The sequence below is a fragment of the Bos javanicus genome, chromosome 25 (genome assembly GCF_032452875.1).
Source record: "Bos javanicus breed banteng chromosome 25, ARS-OSU_banteng_1.0, whole genome shotgun sequence".
NCBI lineage: Eukaryota > Metazoa > Chordata > Mammalia > Artiodactyla > Bovidae > Bos > Bos javanicus.
Window position 1 is genome coordinate 182,832 of NC_083892.1, and position 25,271 is coordinate 208,102.

Below are 25,271 nucleotides of genomic sequence, written 5' to 3' on the forward strand. Positions count from 1 at the left end.
TCCTTCCTGCCTACAGATCTCAACTCTAGGCCCACCTTCTCAGTGGGGTGAGCCCCAAGCCTGGCCCTGGCCCCCCAGGCGGCTCCAAGCTGCCATCTGTCCTGTGCGTGGGCAGCAACAGGCCCTCCTGTCCGCGGTCAGTGCTGTTTCCCGACCAGAATCCACAAGGTGCGGTGCTCACCGCACGGCCAGCAACGGGCAGGGACACTGAGAGCACTTCCAGCCTGGAGGCGGGAGGAGGCCTGAGGACAAGACCCTCTGGGCCGCTGTCTCTCAGGAACGAAGCTGAGGCCCTGACCTGGCCCGGGTGCTGAGCACAGAAGGAGTGACTGCTAGCGCAGAGCAGAGTATGGGGCCTGTGCCCCCTGCCTGGCCCCTTCTTGCCACACTCCAGCCCACGCTGCTGGCACTCGGGCCTCGGGGCTCTCGGAAACAGACTCAGGGATCTGGGTGCTAGAGGCGGCCTGTGGCCCCCGCCCCGCATCCACAGGCTGTTCTTACAGTCCCTCCCCACAGCCCTGTCCAAAGAGCTATGTGGAATCCACAGGCAGCAGTTTCAAATGTAAAAATCAGTCCTTATTGTCTCCAGCAGGGAATGGGCACCAAGGAGAGGAACCACGGGAAGCACACGGAGCACGCCTGCGACCTCAGCTGCCCCCAGGACTCCTGCTGGCCCCGGCCTCGTTCCCTCTCCTGTGCTGCCACCGGGGCACCTGGAGGGCCGGGCCCTCTCCCAGGGCTTCCCTGTCCCTAGCGGACCCCTTGAAGGATGAGAGAGGGTCTCAGGCCCCCAGCTGCAGGGGGGCCACAAGCTGTGGCTTGTGTGTAGTTCTCTTCACATCTGCTCAGAAAGGCAGTGGACTCAGAACCAAGGTCTTCCTATCTCTGAGCTCTCCTGTAGGACATGGCACGAGGTAGCTGCTGGAACGCAGAGTCATAGTGAACACCGAGATTCCTCTTTTCTTTTTTTTTTTCAAGATTCCTCTTTTCAAATGTAGCCATGTGGGCTCCTCCAGGAGCCCAGCGATGCCATGTGCAGGCTGCTGAGCCACTGGGCACAGGAGGAGGCCCCAGGCACTGGTTCAGGCTCTTGGTGCACAATCTACAGCCTGCATTTGGGGGCTCCCACTCAGTCGTGCCAAGAAAGACACAGGGAATTGTAAGCAAACTATGTGAACACAAGAAGCCGGACAGAGTGGTAAGAAAAGGGATGTGGAGGAGGGGGCAAGGGTAGGTGTAGCCTGGGGCCTCATGGGGATCTGGTAGCAGGCAGACAAGCCATCAAGGCCTGTGCAGCAGCATGGGGTCCCAGGCGATGGGGTCACAAGGAGTTGGACAGGACTGAGCGACTGAGCACTAGCAGAGTAGAAGCTGGGCCCGAAAAGGGTCCCAAGCAGCTCGTACTTGTATCCTCAGGGCAGCTAACGGTTTGGTGGGGACACTGAGGAAAACACTGTGCCTGTGTGAGGCTTATCCGGCCCCTCACACGGATAAGGCCACACCACACACTGGACTGCAACTCTGAGACCCCACCCCGCCTGCGACACGAGATAGATGCGCCCCCAGAGCCCAAGGCCCAAGGCAATCACACGGGCCTTTCAACAAGCGCTTATCTTTCACATCCCAGACAGCACAGGATGCAAGCTCACCCCCCACCTCACATCTCAGCATCCAAATTTCAGTCCCTATCCTAGCGTCCTGCTGTGGGCTCGCACCAGTCCCCCTTCTCCCTGCCCCAGGCCAGAGACCTCCGAAGCCAGCCCTGCACCCTCTGTTCCCGCACACAGGGCCAACACTGCGCGTGACCCAAGAGGGCTACGTGGGCTCCTGGAAGCCCACACTGCAATTTCCAACACAGGTGCACTTTCTGGAAAGGACTGAAATTCCCAGGATACTCGTGGGCAAGTCTGTGGGCCCAGCCCTGCTCTGGACAGGCAGCGAAGAGCAGGGCAGAGTCCCCAGCACCCCCAGCACTGCCGCAGGTCAGGAACTGCTTGGCAGACACTTCTTCAAGCCCCACCATGGGATCCACATGCTGAGCACAGACGGCTAGCGGACATCCCCAACCTCGGGGGATGCTGTCACTGAAGTCACCAAGCTACAAGGGGACACACAGGTGCTGGGCAAGCAGCGGTGGGCTCCGCGGGGTCACGCGGCAGCAGCGGCTCACAGACGCAGAGGTCCTGGGGCACAGGGCCCCCAGGCCACACCACACACAGGACTGCAGTCAAAGCGCTCAGTCCAGAACGCCCCTGTGCAAAGTCCCAGCCCAGCCTCGAACCTCAACCAGACCTCAGCTTCAGGCCTCTTGCTTCTGCTCTGAGAAAGCCCGTCCCGGGGCCTGCTGGCGAGCCTCCACAGAGAAAGGGCTGCGTGCTCCCTACCACCTGCCTTCTTGCCCCTCGGTGCAGCCCGCCCTGCAGGAGCAGGGTGGGTCAGGCTAGACCCTCACAGCCTTCCCACTGGGTCAGAGCCGATGCCGTCAGCAGGCGGGGACAGGGGAGGACACGGATGGTCTGGGATTCCTATGGGAGAAGCACTGGGCGGGACCCAGATCACAAGACTCGGGCCTGGAAACAGGGAGGGGGTCATCTGGGTTCAGGAAGGAGGCAAAGGGCTGAATGGGGGCCCGGGAGCTGCTCTTGCTGAGTGCTGACTCCTGTCCTTGGGACTGCTGCCACTAGAGGGCGCTGGGCTGCCTCAGCACTGGGCTGCCTCAGCTCCGGGCTCGGCTGGTCCAGCACGCCACGAAAGCAGCTGTCAACTCTCGAGGGTCAGCATCCCAACACAGTTCGAGCCTAAGAATTCACAGCTCATTGTTTGCTCAGAAACATACTGTCTGGCTCTGGATTGCTTTTTACTGTAAGCCCACGCTGGCCTGGATCTAGCGTGCAGTTTCAAGGGACGCTGCTCTTATGTCCTCTGACACCCTGAAGTCATCGAAATAAAAACATGGAAACAGCAGCCACTCTGTGCATCCCTGAAGACAGCTCTCCCTCCCACCTAAAGGCACCTGCGCCCCCAGGAGGAAACAGGGCCAAAGCAGAGCGTTCACAGAGAAGGGTACAGGGGTGGGCCCAGGTGAAGACGTGCACACCTGCGTTCATATCGGCTGACCTGAGACACCATCCACCACCCACCGTGGTCGGCAGAACCGGAAAGCTCAGAAGACTCTGTGTGGCAAAGTCAGGTGCTGCTGACAGGTGGGCAGACGCAGCCACAGAGGGCAGTACCTCCGTGACACACACACCTGACTACTTAGCCGGCAGTTCCACTTAGGAATTTCTCTCAGGGATGCACGGGCACCCACAAAAAAACACACACGGCTAAGCCGCATGTCCTTCAGCAGCAAAAGCTGGAGCCCATGAAGCCCCAGGGAGGCGGCAGGCAGCTGGGCAGCAGAGAAGTCAGTCCTTATTTACCAACAGACAGATGTCTAAGTTGCACGTGGAGGTGAGAAGGTACAGGGCAACCGCACACGCAGTATGCTCCGGGCTCACCCTCCTGTGCGCCGCGCCCTCGGAGGGGCACACAGCACGCAGCCACCTGACACATCCTGCCTCCGGGACGGGACCGGTGAGGGTCTAAGGAGAAAGCAGCCCAGCGCCCTTTCAGACCTGACCGACAGGGGACCTCTTCAAAGGCTTAAGCTAAATAACAAAAGGAGAATTACCAAAACATCACAGTGGTTAACACTGGGCATGGGATTACAGACCGTTTTATTTTCTTTATACTTCCCTATGTCTATAATAAATACATAATACTGGTGAAATCAGAAAAAAAATTAACATTAAAAAAAAAGGAGGGGGGAATTCTCTGGCAGCCCAGTGGTTAGGACTCCACGCTTCCACTGCAGGAGGCCAGGATTCAATCCCTGGTTGGGAATTAAGCTATCACAAGTCCCACAGTTCAGCCAAAAAAAAAGAGAGAATTCACGGGGAAAAAGAAACCTTACATGGAAAAAGGAAAGGATGTGGACAAACCACCATCTCCAGAGGGGCTCTGGCCACAGCTCTCAGGTCAAGCCCATCTCCAGCGGGGAACACGGTCTCCTGGATGGAGGAGGCCAGGGCAGGGAAGCTGGCGGCGAGGGGAGGTGAGGGGGCAGTGCCCCTTGCGCCCCCCGTCCAGCAACATGCCGGTCCCCTCAGCCCCGAGAGGCCTCTGGTGAGCCCGCTTGCCAGGTGCAGAACAGGAGAAGCTGCCAGCCAGCGGCACTCACCCAGGACTGGGGTCCCACAGACCCAGGGCCAGGGAGCAGTGGTCAAAGCCCCGTGGACACGCTTTAGAAAGAAGAGTGCCTGCCTTGCTTGTCCACACTAAGAGGTGGTGCTGAGCTGGGCTTCCCGCCATGTCTCCACTGCCTGCTGCCCATACACTGAGTGTCCCAAACCCCCAAGACTAGAGCTAGTCAGGGGAGCAGGGCCAGTCTAGACCCTGAGCCTCAGTCTCCTCTTGGGTGCGGCAGCCACAGTGACCTCACCTGAAGAAGGCAGGCCTGGAACACGGTAGGTGCTGTGCTCAGTCAGCGTCACCTTGCGTTCTAGGCCCCCACACAGCTTTCTTCAGGTCCATTTTCTAGTCAGAGCAAAGTCTGGGGGTGCCGTCCCAGCCAGGCACCTTTCTGCCCTCCCTCCATCTCAGGCAGAGCGGGGAAGTGGCACCCGCCTTGCGGAGGCCCTGGGCAGGAGGCCACTCGTCTTACCTGTCATAAGCGTCCTTGAGGTCCCTGGCCAGCTTGCACTTGGGCAGGATGTGGTGGAATGGGGACTGAGGCCCGTCATTTGCTGCAAGAGTTGTAACACAGGGGACTCAGAGCCTGCACAGCACAGAGCTCACACAGGCCAGATGGCAAGTTTAGGCTAAGAAGGACTTTAAGTGACTGTACACCAAACATCAGGACGTTGCCCAGTGGTCCGCACCACCATCTTCTGGATTTCCCGACCGCTGGCCCCACCTGACTCTGCAAGTACAGGCCTCACGTAACATCTAACAAAAAATAGATGTACTTACATTGAACTTTTAAAAATCCCGGTGAAAAAGTCACAAACTCTTAAGAATGTTTTTAAAAGATAAAACTTCTGGATTGTTATTATTAATAATACATAACTGGGGAAAATAAATGTATTACACATTTTGACAACTGTCAAACATCAAAAACAAATTTTTCCAAGTGGCACATTCTCATGTACTTTTGCTTATAGCTAAAATTAGCCCAAGTTCACTGGCAAGTATAGTCCTGGTTTTCTCTTCTGCTATGGAGGTGCTGACCTGAGAAGACAGAGGCAAAGCCTGTGACAGAGGGGGCATCTCTCAGCTCTGAGATGCTGACAGTGCACCAAGGCCTCAGGCGGGTCCATCAGCAGATACTACTTTAATAACTGGCCAGCTGACAGCTCGATTGGGCTCCCCTTCAATTCTGCTGAAAGCAAAGAAGAGGCCTCCTTCCAGCTTGACGCTGCCCTTCCGCATGCCCCCCACCCCAGGGAGACTGCCCAGCAGGACCAGGGTGGTACCTGACCTGCGGGAAGAGCCATCATACGGGGTCTGGGGGAGGGGGACAGTTTGGGCTGGGGAGCCACTCTCGGAGCATCAGTTCGGGAGCCTGGGTCTTGCTGGGACCTTTGAGGGTCTTGCTGCGTGCCCAGGGCATGCTCAGTCCAGCACAGAGCCCACCAGCCTCCGTATTCTGGAGAAGCCGCCGGCGCGCTCACCGTCAGCCGTGGCGGACACCTCGTCCTGCAGCGCCAGGATCAGCTTGGCCTCCCGCGTGAGGTACTGGCAGCGGCGCTCCTCGTGCTGCAGCACGGTGGCGATCCGGCGGGAGAGGGTGTGCAGACAGCTGATCACCGACGGGTCCGCGTGGGCCTGCAGGGCACCCCAGGAGGACATGCAGCATTGCTCAGACTGCGGAAGAGCCCTCTCTGGGTGTCCCGTCCTGGGTCCCCTTGAGAGCCTCTCCCAGCAACACCAGTCTGCGCACGTTCCATGGTGGGCATGGAGCTGCTGCCCACACGGCAGCACAGATGGCCCTGTGGGGTCCCCAGTGGGGAGGGACAAGCACGCAGGTGCTTCTAACAAGTGAGAGAGGGTCCCACACTCAGGGCCCCAGGCCAGCACATCCAGGGAGGCAGGGGATGTTCAGGAATGCAGTCCAGGCCTGGCAGGAACAGCCCAGTGACACAACGGAAGGCCCAGACCCCGCCATCACGTGCGCGGGGACCCAAGGTCACAGGCTTCCATCTGAGAAGAACAAGGGCCCTCCCTCACCCATCAGCCCACAGGTCAAGTGCTCAGAGTAAGCCTATGGAGAGCAGAGCCCAGGGGTGTCTACGGTCTCCAGGGAGCGGCTGTGTGAGAGCTCAGTCACACAAGCACACAAGTAACAACAGGGACACAGCGTGAGACACAAGTGTTGGGCCCACTGCTCAGTGAAGACCTCTGTCCTCAGAGGAAGCGCTCTTCCTGAGAGCTGGCTAACAGGTCAGCAGGCACCAGGCCCCCGCACATCCCTCTGCACCCCTCTGTTAATCCTGGCACCTATCGGGGGCCACAGCCAAGCCAGGCCTGCGCACCCGCCCAGGCCAAGGGTGGGGCAGGCAGCTGTGAGGTCTGTGAAGATGCCCCCAGAGCTGATAACCACCTGCCGTGACTCAGCACCCCAGGAGCCGACAGGGAGGCTGAGTCATCCCGGGTAGAGGTGGGAGGAGGGGAGAGTGGCGGCCCCGATTAGAGCCTCCGCTTGGCCTCCCCTCCTGTTTATCTGCAGGCACGGCCCTCGGCAAAGGTCCACAGCCAGGCTCCTGGGCCAAACCTTGACCTAGACAAAGTAAACACCTTCATCACCTGGAGCTGGGGACACTCTAGCTCCTAGCAGATCCACATTCACAAGCAGAACTCACCCCCGGCAGCACACCTGTACAGCGAGGGGCTGAGGGCTAGGTCCACGCCGGGCCCCTGCAGACCACAGCCCTCCCCACATCCAGGAGGGCCCCTCAAGGGTCCCCAGAAGGTCACGGGATAGAGGGTCTGGGTTAAGTGTGTACACAAGTGCCTCAAATCAAAATGTTCTGCCTTAGATTTGAGAAAAATCTGTGTAAAAATCTTCCTCCCAGCAAAGCAGAGGGAGGAGAGTGACCTGGGCACATGGTCACTCCCTGACCCCCCAGCACACGCCTACTGGCTGGGGCAAGACGGTGCCACAAATCGGGTGCCCAGGGCTGTTCACTCACACTCCTGGGCGAGGCCCACATGGACGAGTGTGTCTAGGTGCCCCGACTCGCTGCAAGGCCCGGCCCAGCTCCAGGTGCCTGGAGAGCCCAGGCTACATGGGGTACACCAAGAAGGTGACCACTGAGGAGGCGCCAGCCCGAGTGGGGCTCTGAGAAACATGCCCTCCCTGCAGACATGATGTGAAGCAGCATGATGTGCAGAGCATCGCCAGTGAGACTGTCTCACCCGTGAAACTCCCACCAAACAGTCAGGCCCTCAGAGCAGATGTACAGTTTGCAGGAGACACAGGGATTGTCTGCACAGAGACAGGTCTGACCATGGACCCGTCCACGGGATAAAGGAGGAGAGAGTTCTAGATGGAGAGGAGGGGAGCGTTAGAGGCCTGGGCACACAACCCCCCATGCTTCTGTGGGCTGGTTTCTGGTTTTCACTCCAGTTTAGACAGGCCAACAGGAAAAAATGCTGTGACGACTGGGACACGTTTCCATGAACTAGACACTAGCTGCTACCTACATAAGTTAGTTCTGTCAGGTATGGTGTACAACAGCTGTCCCCTCTCAGAGACGCTTCCTGAGGTATGTAGGGGTGAGCAGACAGGCGCTCTGAGACCTGTCCTCCTCAGCCGGGGAACGGGGTCGGGCAGAGAAGCCAGGGGCAGAGGCAGCAGCCGTGGGACCTGAGACAGGGGCACAAGGGTCATCAGGCTACTGTCTCGAGCCCAGGGCGTGCTGAAAACTTCAAAGCAAAAAGAGTGTACATTTTTATATGACTACAGAAAAGAGGAAATAAAACCCGTCCACTCTTTACCTTGCGTTCAATTTCTCCCACTGCTCACATCACTGCCTCTGTGCTCTGAAGTCCTACGTTGCCCTGTCTCCTGTGGCTTTAACCTGGGAGGGACCCACCCGCTCGCTCCAGCGTCTGGCCTCACCCCCATTCTCACTTGCAGTGGCCACAGAACACGCTAGTGTATAAACTACCACCCTGTCTAACTGTTCTCCGGCCACTGGACAGCAGGATTATCTCCAGCCTGCTTATTATAAAAATCCCCATACACTTTAAAATCTGCCTTTTTCCCTGACTGCCGCGCCCATGGGAGTCACACACTCAGCTATCACATGCCGCTGCTCCCAGAGATGAGGGCCTGCCTGCAACATCCAGGGTGGGGCCGCAGCGGCTCCTCACACCCCCGCCCCTCAGGGGCTATCAGAGTTGACGGGTGGACAGCACTGGTCGTGGTTTCGGTCTGTCTTCATCACTGAGTTCTTTCTGTGGATGTCTGCAGTGCATAATGAAATAAACGATAAAAAGACACTGAACAAGCCCACGCCACCCAAGTGCACAAAGCAGAAAGCAACGCTTCCCCTCTGGGCACCTCCAGCCCCACAGTCACCAGCAGGGACCACTGTGTCTAACTGGCACCTCTCCACTGATCAGCAGGGGGGCAGTTTTGAGAATACAGCTCCCTTCAGAACAAAGAAACCTTTTCTCCAGCATTATTTTGATTCTGAACTCTTCAGTGAGATCAAAAAAGCCTTGTGGGAAAAACACTCTGAGACTCAGAAGGCAGCTGAGGTGGCAGGTCCTCTCCTGCTGGAATCACTCCCGCCACCACGCAGGGAACAAGGCACACTGCCCACTCCTTGTCACCAAGATACAATCATTCTCTCTGACACTTCTGTACGAAAGCCACCTGCAGCTCACGTGTGCCGACCAGGAAGAATGACTGGACTCGCCAGTGAAATCTGCTGGTGGAGGAGTGCCATATTTAACTGAACACATGTCTCCTAGATTTCAAAGTTCCTTCACAACACCAGCCAGCCCTTACCCACGAGTGCTTCTCATGCTTACTGAGATCCCTTGTATTCTGAGAGCTCTGTGCTGTGCTCAGTCATGTTCAACCAGGCTCCTCTGCCTGTAGGATTCTCCTGGCAAGAATGCCAGAGTAGGTTGCCATTTCCTCCTCTAGGGGATCTTTCTGAACCAGGGATGGAACCTGCATCTCTTGCACTGGCAGGCGGTTCTTTACCACTAAGCCACCTGGGAAGCCCTTTGACAGCTTTACCAAGAAGAAATTTCCTCTAACTAGTGAAAGCAAAACTTCAGACAGTGCTAGGAACTGCCTCAAGAAGTAATTAGGCTTAATTATAAAACAACCCAACATAACAAATGCTGAGAATGTAGAGAAATTGGAACCCTCCTACATGGCTGGTGGGGGTGTAAAATGGTGCAGCTGCTGTGGAAGACAGTCTGGCAGCTTCTCAAAAGGTTAAACACTGAGTCACCACATGACCCAGCAAGTCCATTTCTAGGTATGCGCCCAAGGGAAATGAAAACATGTGTTCACACAAAACTTGTACATAAATGTCCTTAACGGCATTTTCTTACAGCCAAAAGGTGGAAACAACACAAAAGTTCACCAGTAGATAAAACAAAGTATGATCTCCTTTCAGTGGAATATGATTGAGCCATAGAAAGGGACAAAGTACTGATCCATATTACAACATGCATGATTCAATTAAAAGAGTATTTAAAAAACCCTCAAGGACCTACTGTACAGCACAGGGAACTATATTCCATATCTTACAATAATCTTTAATGGAAAGAATCTAAAACAGAACATATAAATATGTCAGTCACTTTGCTGTACACCTGAAACATTATATATCAACCACACTTCAATTTAAAAAAAAAAAGATTATGAAAAACTGGATGAATCTCAAAACCATTACATTAAGTGACAGAAGTCAGACATCAAAGCTCACATACTGCAGGATCCCTTTCATGTGAAGCACAGAAAACAGGTAAATCCACAGAAAGAGAAAGCAGATTGGTAGTTCCAGGGCTGGGGGAGGAGAGAGCATTCGGAATAACTGATGTCCTTTTGGGACGATGACAATAGGGTGGCAGTGATGATTACACAACACTGTTACCAGATGCCACCAAAATGTCACTGTAAAATGGTTAAGATGATATGTTTTACGTACATTTTACTTTAAAAAGAGGGGAAGGATGAAGCTAGACTCTTCCAACACCCAGAAGGGGCTAGTGCTGTGCCCAGAGTGGGCCGAGTTGAGTGAAGGACGCAGTCACCGGAAATGAGTCACTGCCCCTCCACCCCTCCCTGAGCCCCTCTTCCAACCCCTCCTCCTCAGCACCTCCTTCTCCCCCTACCCTCCCCCGTGACCCCCACCATTCCCCCAACCCCCCTCCTCCCTGATCTGCTCTTCAGTCATTTACACTCACCCTCAGTGCAAACACCACATTGAAAAGAATCATGGTGGGAGCCTCCCTCTTCGGGGATGGGTCAGTTTTGGAGACCTGTGAAAGGGGCACAGTTCTGTGAGTGAGAGCCAACACCTGCCAGGACAATCACTTGGAGTGATCCCACCGCAGGCAGGACAATGCTCCAGAGTACTTGGAACCAGAGGAGAACCAAGCCCGAGGCCTCTGAGAGGCACCCAGAGTCTGCACAGCAAGTGCATGCTGCACGGACAGACGGTCACAGTGGAGAAAGGAGCAGAAGAGTGCTGTGACCCAAACAGACAAGACTGCCCCATCACCTCGAGTGAGCTGGCTGCCCGGAGGAGACGGCAGGGGCCACTGGGGCACCAGCCTGCCCAGGGCCCAAGCACCAGCTGCTGACAAGCGTCACCAGCAGGGGCAAAGGGATCCCTGGGCCACCCATCAGGCCCGTCTCCAGCCCTGTGCCTCCAGTTCTGCAGGCAGGGTGGCGAGGGGCTGCCAAAGGCCCCCACCCCACCCACAGGCCACCAGTGAGGTGGAGCAAGTGTGGGCAGGGCTGGTGCCCCAGGGGCCATGTCCCCACCGTGTCCCCTGCCCTGGCAGCTCCTGCTGTCTCAGAAGCTCTCCTCCAGATGAGAACACCTGAGGACCATACCCCAGGCCCTCACAGGATTTCTGGATCATGTGTGTGTGTCACTTCAAAACCCTTCAGAATCCCAGGGACACTGGTGTCGCTTCTGCCTGCATGCAGAGGACTGACTGGCAGTTCCGGTGTGCCAAATCCCCTTGGGTAACAGTGCATCCAGTCTCCATGGAGAACACACAGAGCACGCTCAGGACGACAGTGAGAGCTAAACTGATAACACTATTGGCTAGGACTTCACCTATGAGCAAGAAGAAATGCTTGCCCTGCTTTATATAAAGCTCAAGGGTCTGACACACTGCTGACCTCCCTCTCTTGGCTGCCCCCCCGAAACAGACATGGTATACACAAAGAGGAAGGCCGCGGTCCAGAGAGACTCCAGATGCAAACAGCAAAAGCTCCGGGCAAGGACTCAGGGCCTACGAGGAGGTGCAGGTGGGCAAGCACCGGACAGCTCTGCCCTCCACAGCCCCAAAGCCCACGGAGCCAGGGGCCCGCGCCTGCCCAGGAGCCCGTACCTGGCCCAGCGTGTGCTGCAGCAGTGTCGGGTGCCCAACAAACCGCACGTTATCGATCTTCAGTTCAAACTTCTGGCCACACATTTCAGACTTGGTTGCCAAAATTGTTGCCAGAATGACATCTGAAAACCTTAAAATTTAAAAAGACAGTGGAGTGAAAAGAGTTAACTGAGAGCCACAGCAGCAGGCCCACTGCCCTGGGTGGGGGCGGCACTGCCGACCGGGACTGGGAAGCTTCCACCTGACAGCTGCCCTTCGGAAGCAACCCCCAGGGTCAGGGCAGAGCTACAAGGCGAAGGTGCGAGCGGTCCCGCAGGGCATGTGCTGCCACCCTGGCCCCCACCCAGGCAGGAGGAGAGAGGCGTCTGCCCTCAGGAAGGCTGCGGGTGCTGGCAAGGCCCTGAGGAACCTTGTTAAGGCTCGGAGGCCAGGGGTGGGGGTGGGGGGGGGCTCCTTAACGGGCCCAGGGGTGCAGGGCCCCCCACCAAGCCCCCAGAGGCTGGCCCCTCGGTGCTGACTGAGGCCCAAGGGGATGCACGCGTTGGAGCCTGTGAACCGCTTTCATCCCAGTGCAGCTCCTGGACCTCCCACACCCTGAACACGTCACCCTCCAGCTTTTATTCGGGAAAAAACATTTCAGACACACGAAATACGCAGATCCACTAACTGCGAGGATGGAGGGACAGACAGAGACGGAGGCCACGGAGGAGGAAGGGCTGGTGAGAGCTGGCTGCGGGCTGGCAGCATGGCCCCTTCCCTCCTGCCCGGGGCGTTGGCGTGGGGGCGTCACCACAGGGGAGAGAGTGCAGGGCAGCCTTGTCTCCAAGCCCGGGCCCGGGGCCTCCGCTCTGCAGACACAGACGCCCCATGTCGAACGTAGAGCCAGAGGGCAGCAAGGCCTGTGCTCATCCCCCCGCCGGGGAAAAGCCTCTCTGGCATCCAGGTGGGAGGACAGGCTGTGCAGGGAGGGCTCCACAGGGGCCACTGAGGACACAGGCCTCCCGAGCAGCGGGGCTGGTGGTAGCACCCCGGGCCTCTCCCAGGGGCCGCGCTCTGGGGGGGCACCTGCCCCGAGAACCCTTGCCCCCAGAGGAAGGAGGGCCGCACACTGTGCATGCTGCTGCTGCTGCTTCCAGACACCACCCGGACTCAAGGGTCCAGGAAGGGGCCCCGCGGTAGCGGCTGCCTGTGCGCGCCCAACACCGGGAAGAGCATAAATGAGACCAGCAGCCGAGTGAGTCCCGCGGAAACCGCTGAGGCCCTGGGCGGGGTCACACTGGCGTCCAGTCTTCCTCCAGGACTGACACGGCCCTCTAGGCACGCTCGGTCACCTGGGGCCCCCAAACGAACCAGACACAGAGGGTCTGTCAGCGCGGGCCGCCGCCCCATTCGCAGTCAGGGCTGCAGTCGGCCCTTCCCGCACAGACACTGTCAGAGATGTTTTGGAAACACGGAGCCTGCAGCCCGGCCTCAGCCCCCACTGTGGGGCCTCGTTCCCAGGAACACAGCCTTCTGGTGAGTCAACCAGACACGGGAGACTCTAGGTCTTTCTTCAAAACCTCTCGATGGCTCACTCTGCCCGGGAAGCCATGCAGGGGCCTAGAGACCGGAGAGGACGTGGGGAGGTGGAGCCTCACTGACACGACTGCCCCAGCATCTGGCCCAGCGCCCGTGCCTCCTGCCCTATCTGAGCAAACCCACCACTACTCCAGCACCCTGTGACTCAGGACACCACAGGACAGATAGGAGAACACCACCCACCGCCCAGAGACTTCACTTTTTACTGTGATATCAAAAATCTCCTCCAAAACCTCTGCTCTGCCATGAAGAGCCACAGACAGGCCTGAGCCCTGGCCTCAGCCTCCCGTCCAGGAACCTGAGTCTGCCGGGCTGTGGGACAGGCCCTGAGACTCAGAGGCAAGCAGCAGTGGTCTCACGCACATCTATAAGCCTCCAAATCCCAAGGCCGCCTGAAAAGCACTCCCCTCACCTGGGCCCAGAGAGCAAAGGTCTGCAGAGGGGACCAACCGCAAAGTCAGGTGCTGCTTCAAGTAAAAGCCACCCCTCAACCCCCGGCAGACACTCAGGGAGACCCCTCTGCTGTCTGACTGCTCTGCTTGTGTGGGCAAGTCTGGCCCACACAGAAATCCACTCACCAGAGCTTAACACTACAGGTTTATAATGAGAAAAACACCTGAGTGGCTTTATACAGGAGAAGGCAATGGCACCCCACTCCACCACTCTTGCCTGGAAAATCCCATGGGCGGAGGAGCCTGTAGGCTGCAGTCCATGGGGTCCCTAAGAGTTGGACACAACTGAGCAACTTCACTTTCACTTTTCACTTTCCTGCATTGGAGAAGCAAATGGCAACCCACTCCAGTGTTCTTGCCTGGAGAATCCCAGGGACGGGGGAGCCTGGTGGGCTGCCATCTATGAGGTCACACAGGGTCAGACAGGACTGAAGCGACTTAGCAGAAGCAGCAGGCTTTATACAGCATCTGCTGATGTAACATGCACAAAGACAGCTATGTCATGAGATGTGGGGTCAGGCGATATAATAGTCATAAATAGCAAATTGAAACAAAAAGTGTCAATATTTGTTTGGTTTTTTTTCAGGCCGCAACATGCGGCCTGCAGGATCTTAATTCCCCAACCGAGGATTGAACCTGGGCCCCGGCGATAAAAGCCCCAAGTCCTTACCACTAGACCATCAGGGAATTCTCTCAATATTTGTTTGATGTTTCCAAAATTTACAAAAATCCTTTTCCCTTGTTTTGATGATGAGAGGCATGGTAAATATTGATATATTTTAATACACTAAAATAATTGTTATAAAAACTAACATTTCTGCAATAACTTAAGAAATTAAAAAAGAAAACACATTTAGAAAGATGAACCAGCGCAGCTGGAAGTCAAACCAAGACCGTCCACTCTGAGACACCTGGAACAGGGCATGTTCTCGGGCCAGTCCAAAAACAGACAGCGGGACAGCATGGAAGGGCGTGCGACTCTGCCCTCGTTCTCGGGGCACCCAGGTGCGCTGCGCACCTCCAACCCCGGGGGTGCCCTGTCAGGGGCAACAGGTCCCCCTGTACTCCTGCCTCCTAGAGAAGTGTCATATAAAGCCCACGGGGACATTTTAGTGTGTGATGGGCACAGGGCAGCATCCAAGCCCGAGTGCCACAGGGGACACTCAGCCCTTGGGACAGACCTCACAGACCCCTCTGAGAGATGGAGGGGTGATGACAAGCGTCTCTCTTGGGAGGGGCAGGTGGGGGAGACAAGAAACCCTGCTTCCACTTGTCGAACACCCTCCCAAGGGCACAGCGCCTGCCGGGAGGAGGGGGCATTTGAGAGCACTCAGTCCCAGAGGTCCCTGGTGCCAGCCAACCTTGTCTGGGCGCTCAGGTTCAGAGCACTAGACAAGTCCAGGTGCAGAAAGGGTAGGGGCTGCGGGAAGCCTGGGCTCTCGCGAGGCAGTGAGTCTCTGCACCCAGCAGTCCACCCCCAGCACCGAGGGAAACCAGGAGTCCAGAATAAGCAAGGAGAAGGCGGCGGGAACTGGGACAGAGGTGGGTGCAGAAGCCTTGGCCACCCTGTGGCCAGTCACCTGCCGGCTGGAGGACTCGCTCACTGCGATGGGACCAGGGCCATCAAGACCACACTGATTCTGAAACTCATCAAGAGTTACAAGATCACAATTAACACAGCGCTAAGGTCTGGCAGAAGTACCACACTTACACTAACCGCTGAGGTCAAGACGACACCACCTGCCACACAAGAAAGAACAGAAAAACACTCTCCCGACATGGAAGACTTACCTCCCAGTCCTCCCAGGAACGCTCAAATCCTCACGAGAACTCAGGCTGGGCAAGGAGGGTCAGTTCCCAGAAGCAAGAACAAGGCCGAGGGCCCGATCAGAGTGCCGCAGCGCACGCACGCGCTGGATGCCTGCACGGCGCTCAGTCTTTCTGCCCAAACACGTCAAGGAGCTCAGACAAGGCCCCACAGGTGAAAGGCTTATGAGAACCGCACAACGCCACCAAGTATCTCAGCCTCAATTCCTGAGACCCTGTGGCCGCTGCACAGCTGACCTCCCTAACAGGAAGACAGCATCTTTTCTAAACTTGACCTTCAGGCCTTAAGAGAAAACAGACAATATCCATCTTCTTCACTCCCTACTTGTCGTCACAGGTGGCCACTGAGAACCTAAAATGTGGCCAGTGCAACTGAGGAACTCAGTTTCTACTTTTATTTGATTTCAGTCCATATCAACTTAAACGGCTAGCCAGTCAGGACAACCCTGGGCAGCACAGCTCTGCACCCGCACTCCTGTGAGACCAGCCACCACCACACTCAGAGGGGACCGTCAGGCCCGTTAACACAGCTTCAATCTGGCAAACAGACAAGCAGGAACACACTGCTGGTTCCAGAAGAAAAAGCCCCTCTGAGAACGACAACCAAGGAAAACAGGGAGTGAGTGTGAGGCACATCACTGCACTGCTCTGGGGAGACATCTGAGCTGGGTGGGGGTCCTCTGGGTGCGAGGGGCAGAGCAGGAGCTTGGCAGGTCTGTAAGACAAAATACAGCCGGGCCCCGGGGCATTAACCTGCACCTCTGATGGTGTAGGGGCGCGGAGCGGGGTCAGCAGGTGCTACAGTGTGCCGAAATCACCAACAAAGGCATTCTTACGTTCAGTGAGCCTCTGCAGAGACCAGCTCTCCCTAGGGAGCAAGCCTGTCTGGCATCCTGACTGACCCACAGTGTCTTATGCCTGTCCCCTGGTTTCCTGTCTTCATTACGCTAAATGCAGAATGAATTCCCCAGAAAACATCCTCCCAGTCATTTTACTGTAAGCCTCTGAAAAGTCACTGCAGCAAACAGGTCCTGCCGGCCCTTCTCCCAGACTGTTCCAAGAGCTCTTTCTGAGTCTTCAGTGGGCTGAGCCTCACATCCGCAGAGCTTGGAGGAAGGCAGGCAGGTGGCCAGCCCTGCTCTGGACCACCTGTGACACAGGAGGAGGGGGCCAAAACGCACTCAGTAGGTGTGCAGTGCAATACGCCTTTCTATGCGCCTCACAGCCAAGAGTCTGTTTCCAGGCGCCACTTTAAAGGACAAGACATCCACAGGCCTCGATATCAAGCAGAATGACCCACACGATACCCAGCAGCCCCCACATCCCTGCCTCCTCCTGCTGCTTCCAAAACCCATCCCCTTCAGAGCCAGTCGGCGGTCATGCCAGAAGCCCCCACATTCTCACAGAAGAGAAGAGAAAACACACGAGGCGATGGCAGGCGCCACGTCAGAGAACCTAGGGAGACGACACTAACACCTCACACGGCCAGGGTGCAGGCTGGGGCCCACAGATGCCTTCCCATGGATATACTCTCACGCAGGACTCGCAGGTCACGATCTTATCTCCTACATCTGGGACTGTACCATTATTTCTTAAGCTTTAAAATGAATGTAAGAAGGCAGATGTGGCCATTTCTCAAGGTTGCCACCCTGAGAGCACTTCCCAGAGAGAAGTGGGGAGCATGCCCAGAAGGAACGGGAGCTGCTTTCCTCTAGGCCCTAAGCCCAGGTCACAGCAGCACTGGCTCTCAGCCCGCCGTACCACCCGGACATGCTGTGCTGCACCCAAGCACCCACATTCAACCTCTGGACATGAGCTTGAGGACGAGGGTCCAAGGACAGCACCAGGGTCCCCTCCTCCGTGCTCCTCTCATGGGATACAAACATCCTGTAGGGACATGCTCCCATCTAGTCTCCAGCCTGTCCCACCAACCACACAGCCCACAGCAGGATCATGGAACCGAGTCACAAAGAAAGCCGGAGACGGGCACCACAATCCCATGTCAGTCTGCCTGAAACACCCACCAAGTGGAGAAGAGGAACTGGGCTCCTGAGGGGGGAAATGTCTGGGTCGACAGGGGGCCGGCGCCCACGGAGCGGCTGCAGAGCCCGTACCTGGGGTCCCCATCCTGGTCTTCAGCATGCTCTCCGGCACTGTTGACAGCGTATCTGCTACGAGGCTTACCTGAGTGAAGGCAAAAGGAGAGAAAAGCTAAGAAAACAGGACCCATCCACATATGGGAAGGTTGTGGAACCATTAAAAGTGATGGTTTCTGCTCTAGGATTAGAATTAATACTGTTTCAATGGCCATACTACCCAAAGCAATCTACACAGATTAATGCAGTCTCTATCAAATTACCCATGACATTTTTCACAGAACTAGAACAAACAATCCTAAAATTTATATGGAATCACAAGAGACTCAGAGTTGCCAACCAATCCTGAGGAGAAAGAACAGAGCTGGAAGAATAATCCTCCCAGACTTCAGGCAGCACTACAAAGCTACAGTAATCAGAACGGTGTGGCACTGGCACAAAAACAGCCCCAGGGACCACTGGAGCAGAACAGAGCGCCCAGAGACAAACCCGCACACCTACGGCCAACGATGCTCAACCATGAAGGCAAGAATATTCAGTGGAGGCGGGCTCCTCAGCAAGTGACCTTGGGAAAGCGGGACAGCTGCACGAAGATGAATGAAATTAGAACACTTCCTCACACCACACACGAAAGTAAACCCAGAATGGCTGAAGGAACTAAATATAAGACACAACACCATACAACTCCCAGAAGAGAAGATAGGGAAAGCCTTCTGACACAAATTGTAGCAATATTTTCTTAGGTCAGGCTCCCAAAAGAAATAAAAGTAAAAATAAATGGAACCTAATCAAACTCTTAAGCTTTTGCATAGCAAAGGAAACCACAAACAAAATGAAAAGACAACCTACAGACTGGGAGAAAATATTTAGTGATACAAATGATGTGACCAACAAGGCTTTGTTTCCGAAGTATACAAGCAGCTCATATAACTCAATATCAAAAAAACCAGTAACACAATCAAAAATGGGCAGAAGACCTAAACAAACATTTCTCCAAAGCAGACATGCAGATGACCAACAGGCACATGAAAAGATGTTCAACATCTCTAGTTATTAGATTGGTGGTTCAGTCACTAAGTTGTGTCCGACTCTTGCAAACCCATGGACGTTAGCCCGCCAGGCTCCTCTGTTCATGGGATTTCCCAGGCAAGATTAGTGGAGTGGATTGCCATTTCCTTCTCCAGGGGATCTTCCCAACCCGGGGATCGAACCTGGGTCACCTACACTGCAGGCAGATTCTTTACCAACTGAGCCATCAGGGAAGCCCATTTCTCTAATTATTAGAGAAATCCAAACCAAAACTACAACTACACCAGTCAGAATGGCCATCATCCAAAAGTCTACAAAGAATAAATGTTAGAGAGGGTGCAGAGAAAAGAGAATCTTCCTACATTGTTGGTAGGAATATAAACTGGTGCAGTCACTATGGAGAACAGCATGGAGCTTCCTTAAAAAGTTAAAAACAGAGTTTTTGATTCAGCAATCCCACTCCTGGGCATATACCCAGAAAAGACAAAAACTCTAATTCAAAAAGATAAATGCACTGCAGTGTTCATAGCAGCATTATTTACAATAGCCAGGAAATGGAAGCAACCTAAGTGCCCATCAACCGATGAATGGATAAAGAGGATATGGTACACATATACAATGAAATTTTGTTGTTGTTGTTCAGTCACCAAGTCAAGTCTGACTCTTTGCGACCCCATGGACTATAGCATACCAGGATCCATGGGGTTCTCCAGGCAAGAATACTGGAGTGAGTTGCCATTTTCTTTTCCAGGGGATCTTCCTGGACCAGGGATCAAATCCATGTCTCCTGCATTGGCAGGAAGATTCTTTACCACTGAGCCACCAAGAAGACCTACAACGGAATGCCATTTTGCAGCAACATGAATGGACCTAGACATTATCACGCTTAGTAAAGTAAGTCAGAGAGAGAAAAATATTATATGATTATCTAGAATATAGATTATGTAGAATCTAAGAAATAATACAAATAAATTTATTTACAAAACAGAAACAGATTCACAGACACAGAAAACAAATATATTAAGAGAAAAACCCAAAAAACAAAAACAAATATATATTAACACATATGTGGAAACAAGAAAAATGGTACAGATGAACCTATCTGCAGGGCAGGAATAGACACACAGATGTAGAGAATAGACATGTGGTCACAGTGGGGACAGGGGAGGGTGAGACAAATGGGGAGAGTTCAGTTCAGTCGCTCAGTCATTCCGACTCTATGTGACCCCATGAACCGAAGCCCGCCAGGCCTCTCTGTCCATCACCAACTCCCAGAGTCCACCCAAACCCATGTCCATTGAGTCAGTGATGCCATCCAACCATCTCATCTTCTGTCGTCCCCTTCTCCTCCTGCCATCAATCTTTCCCAGCATCAGGGTCTTTTAAAATGAGTCAGCTCTTCGCATCAGGTAGCCAAAGTATTGGAGTTTCAGCTTCAACATCAGTCCTTCCAGTGAACACCCAGGACTGATTTCCTTTAGAATGGACTGGTTGGATCTCCCTGCAGTCCAAGGCACTCTCAAGTCTTCTTCAATACCACAATTCAAAAGCATCAATTCTTCGGCCCTCAGCTTTCTTTATAGTCCAACTCGCACATCCATACATGACCACTGGAAAAACCATAGCCTTGATTAGACAGACCTTTGTTGGCAAAGTAATGTCTCTGCTTTTGAATATGCTGTCTAGGTTGGTCATAACTTTCCTTCCAAGGAGTAAGTGTCTTTTAATTTCATGGCTGCAATCACTATCTGCAGTGATTTTGGAGCCCAGAAAAATAAAGTCAGCCACTGTTTCTACTCTTTCCCCATCTATTTGCCATGAAGTGATGGGACCAGATGCCATGATCTTTGTTTTCTGAATGTTGGACTTTAAGCCAACTTTTTCACTCTCCTCTTTCACTTTCATCAAGAGGCTCTTTAGTTCTTCTTCACTTTCTGCCATAAGGGTGGTATCATCTGCATATCTGAGATTATTGATATTTCTCCCAGCAATCTTGATTCCAGCTTGTGCTTCCTCCAGCCCAGCGTTTCTCACGATGTACTTTGCATGTAAGTTAAATAAGCAGGGTGACAATATACAGCCTTGACGTACTCCTTTTCCTATTTGGAACCAGTCTGTTGTTCCATGTCCAGTTCTAACTGTTGCTTCCTGACCTGCATACAGGTTTCTCAAGAGGCAGGTCAGGTGGTCTGATATGCCCATCTCTTTCAGAATTTTCCACAGTTTATTATGATCCACACAGTTAAAGGCTTTGGCATAGTCAATAAAGCAGAAATAGATGTTTTTCTGGAACTCTTGCTTTTTCGATGATCCAGTGGATGTTGGCAATTTGAACTCTGGTTCCTCTACCTTTTCTCAAATTGGGAGAGTAGGATTGACAAATATATACTGATAGCTAGCTAGTGGGAAGCTGCTATACAGCACAAGGAGCTCAGCTCAGTGCTCTGTATGTACACATAAAGCTGATCCACTTTGTTTTACTGAAGAAACTAACATTATAAAGCAATTATACAGAACATCTTTTGAAAAGACAATAAATGTTCCACAGGAAAACAAGATACTCCTTTTGTTAATAATCTTGGACAGCAGAAGGCCTTTCTATGCAGAACAAAACTCAGAAACCACAAAAAGACTGAAAACTTGACTCCATAAAAATCAAAACTCAAAAGGCAAACTGGCTAAGAACGTACAGCTTTGTCACAAAGGCCTATTTTTTCCTAAATCTATTAAAAGCTTCTTCAAACCAACAACAAAAAAATCAAGCAATCCAAGAGGAAATTAAGCAAAGGTTATGAGTAGGTTCTTAACTCAAAAGGAAATCCAAATGACTATAAAAACAGGAAAACATGCTCACTCTCAGTCAGAAGGCAAAAGCCCATTAAAACTACTATCGGATAAAAGTTTTCACCTATCTCATGAACAAACAGAAAAATCTGATCTATTAAAAATACATGGCTCAACACAACTATGTAAAGCAATCTTCCTCCAAATAAATAAATTTTAACACATGACTCACTATTAACCCGAGGATCCAAACATTTTATTTCTGGGAACTGATCATATATTCTGCAGAACAAAAAAAACATACATAAAAGACATTCACACTGCTAGCAAAAGACTGGAAACAAATGTCCGTCAACAGAGGACTGGATGAATAAACCATAGTAAGTTCTTCCTATGATTCTGACCATAGTTTTAAATCTATATCAAACATGTAAAGTGAAAATGAAAACAGGGCAGAGAGTGTGAACAGCGTGTTCACTTGTGCTTAGAAAATAATGTACGTATATGCTTGCATTTACACTTAAGATTCTAGAAAGATGCACAGGAAAATGGTAACAGCATCTGACCCTACAAGGGATGTGCGTGGCTGAGGGTCAATGAGAGGAAAGAACCACCTTTTCATAATCTAAACTCCTCTGGGCCTTTAAAACTTTTTCCATGTTTACAAATTTTAAAATAATTTTTTTAATTAATTATAAATTGAACATCCACAATAGTGAAAAACCACAAGTAACCTAAATGTCCATCCGCAGGGAAAGAGTATGTTCCTACCAGGCAGCTGTGCGCTACACCAAGAGGGAGGTGATCTGTCTGCTAGGCAGAAAAAAGCTTCAAGACAGACGGTTCAATGGAAAAAAAACAGCTACTGAGAACATCCTATGTGTGGGAGGGGGAAGAAGCCCAAAGTAATAAACTATTTTTCTGTGGATATATATTTGGTGTCTATGTTCAAGAGGAACGCTTTTCAAAGTGGTTATCGGGGGAGGAGCAGCAGAACTGAGGGGAAGTAGCCAAAGAAAACTCCGATGTCCCTGCATTTCGTAACTTCATCCTAGCTGAATACATTCATATTGTGGCTTTATCCCAGGTAAAAGTCTACAGAAACCGATGAAACGTTAGCAACAGTGATTTGACATGTTTAAACTATGAGTGATTCTTTTCCTGCTCCTTTTTACTTTTCTATACTTCCCCAGCACTCTGTGATGAGAAGGCACCGCCAGTACGGACACAACATGGTAGCCGGCTTCCCCGCTCACAGCGAGGGAGGCGGCGCCCGGCGCCCACTTACTCTTCTGGGACGCCGAATGCTCCTGGCTCCTCTGGAAAGGGTACCTGAACAGCAGCTTATTGCCCCGGCTCCCCGAGCTCACAAGAATCACGCTGATGGGGCTGGTGTTGTCCCCCATCCTGCCGGGAGCCCGGGGAGGGGTCGGCCCGGGGCCTGGGGAGGGGCCCCGAGGACGTCGGGCGGGGGAGGGGCCGGGACCCGGGACCCAGCGCCTTGAGGAGCACGGGCCGTGGACCCGGCGGAGGCGGCTCTGAGGCGGACGGGTCTGGAGAGAGGGGCGGGTGGGGCTCTGAGGAGGAGCGGCCCCGGGGGGAGCTGAGGACCTGGGACCCAGCGCCCTGAGGAGGACAGGCTGGAGGAGGGGCGCCGAGCGGAGCCAGACCCACCAAGCCCACGCGCCCGTCCCGCACCCCACACTCGCGAGAGGCTCGCGAGACTTCGCGACAGTATGAGGCAAACTTGCGGAAGCACCCTGTACGCAGACCGGCGACCTCTGCGCAGGCGCAAGCTGCCGTGTGCGCAGGCGCGACGCTGGCTCTGGGCGCTGGGCTTATCCCAGTGCCTGCGGCGGCCTGCTTCTGGCCAAGGGAGCCAGCGGCAATGCAAATAGAAAGCTGCCTGGCCTAACTTTCTGGCTCGAGTTCGGTTCAGTTCAGTTCAGTCGCTCAGTCGTGTCCGACTCTTTGCGACCCCATGAATCGCAGCACGCCAGGCCTCCCTGTCCATCACCAACTCCCGGAGTTCACTCAGACTCACGTCCATCGAGTCCGTGATGCCATCCAGCCATCTCATCCTCTGTCGTCCCCTTCTCCTCCTGCCCTCAATCCCTCCCCGCATCCGAGTCTTTTCCAAAGAGTCAACTCTTCGCACGAGGTGGCCAAAGTACTGGAGTTTCAGCTTTAGCATCATTCCTTCCAAAGAAATCCCAGGGCTGATCTCCTTCACAATAGACTGGTTGGATCTCCTTGCAGTCCAAGGGACTCTCAAGAGTCTTCTCCAACACCACAGTTCAAAAGCATCAATTCTTCGGCGCTCAGCCTTCTTCACAGTCCAACTCTCACATCCATACATGACCACAGGAAAACCATAGCCTTGACTAGACGGACCTTTGTTGGCAGTAATGTCTCTGCTTTTGAATAAGCTATCTAGGTTGGTCATAACTTTCCTTCCAAGGAGTAAGCGTCTTTTAATTTCATGGCTGCAGTCACCATCTGCAGTGATGTTGGAGCCCCAAAAAATAAAGTCTGACACTGTTTCCACTGTTTCCCCATCTATTTCCCATGAAGTGATGGGACCAGATGCCATGATCTGGCTCAAGGGATGTCTCTAAATGCGCCTTTCTTTGCTGTAAAAGTTATTAAAGTACCCACGGAGTGGGGGAAAATGTTTGCAAGTCATATATTTGATGAGACAATTGTATCCAGAATATATTTTTTAAAAAACACAACTCAACAGGAAAAACACAAGTGACCCCCTAAAAAGTGGGCAAAAGACATGAATACATAGTTCTTTGAAGAATATAGACAAGGAACCTGGAAACACGTGAAAAGATGTTCAAACATCACTAGTTAGAGAAATGCAAATCAAAACTGGTGGGGGACAGGGAGGCCTGCCATGCTGCAGTCCGTGGGGTCCCAAAGAGTCTGACACAACTGGGCGGCTGAACAGCAACAAATCAAAACTAAAAAGAGACGCCATATCACACCCACCAAGATGGCTATACTTGAAAAAAAATAGTGAGCAAATGGTGAAATCGGAATCTTTAGACACCACCTGTGGGAACTGAGGGGCTGGGGGTTCCTTTGGGGTGATGAAAATGTTCTAAATTGTGGTAGCTGCATAACTCTCTGAACATACTAAAACCCACTAAACTGCACACTTTGAATGGGTGGAATGTACGATATGTGAATTCTATCTCACAGAGCAGCTGCTTTTAAAAAGTAAAAAAAGCACTCCACCCACCCCACCCCTGTGGTCCCAGGAGGTGACTGTGGTGGACAGTCTACTGCGACTGTTTTCAAATCTTTTCAAGCACATCAGATGGATGGGAAAGTAATCAATGGGCTAAAGAAGGAGCATTGTCTTTTATTTATCTAGTTGTGTGTGTTGGGTCCTAGTTGCTGCATGCAGAACCTTCACTGCATTAGGCAAGATCGCCCCTGTGGCGCACGGACTCTCTTCAGTCCTGGCAGGTGAGCTCAGCAGTTGCTGCATGCAGGCTTTATTGCTCCAAGGCATGTGGAATCTCAGTTCCCTGACCAGGAATTGAACCCAAATCCCTCGCATTGCACGGCAGATTCCTAACCACTGGACTACCAAGGAAGTTCCAGGAATGGAACTTTGGCATTTTCATTGCCAAAGTAACCTCTTTCACTGAGGATAACACAAATGTGTATTTTGAAAAACATATTCATGGGTTGACTCTCCCAGGGTAATGGGTACATATCTCTGAAATGTCTCAGATGTTCCCCACAAACATATTGCCCTGCCCAGGACTGCATAGCATTGACTTTTTTAATCCCAAAAAAAATGTCAAAAAAGGAAAATAATGTCTCATGTTGCATTTTTGTACTACTG

At 53.1% G+C, this 25,271-nt stretch overlaps 1 protein-coding gene across 3 annotated transcripts in view; it reads right to left on the reverse strand.

The window, feature by feature from the left end:
* NPRL3 (NPR3 like, GATOR1 complex subunit) overlaps positions 1-23,122 on the reverse strand; it is a 33,110-nt gene extending 9,988 nt beyond the window's left edge. The window contains exons 1-6 of one of the 3 annotated variants that reach the window (XM_061400535.1): positions 22,695-23,121; positions 17,612-17,681; positions 11,641-11,770; positions 10,480-10,554; positions 5,715-5,868; positions 4,706-4,787 (exon numbers count right to left, since the gene is read on the reverse strand). In XM_061400535.1, the coding sequence (XP_061256519.1) occupies positions 4,706-4,787; positions 5,715-5,868; positions 10,480-10,554; positions 11,641-11,770; positions 17,612-17,681; positions 22,695-22,812 (629 nt within the window). In that variant the 5' untranslated portion in view covers positions 22,813-23,121. Of the gene's footprint in view, positions 1-4,705; positions 4,788-5,714; positions 5,869-10,479; positions 10,555-11,640; positions 11,771-17,521; positions 17,590-17,611; positions 17,682-22,694 lie in introns of those variants that run through there. The other 2 variants (XM_061400537.1, XM_061400536.1) reach the window with 2 other exon arrangements.
* Positions 23,123-25,271: the final 2,149 nt, after the last annotated feature.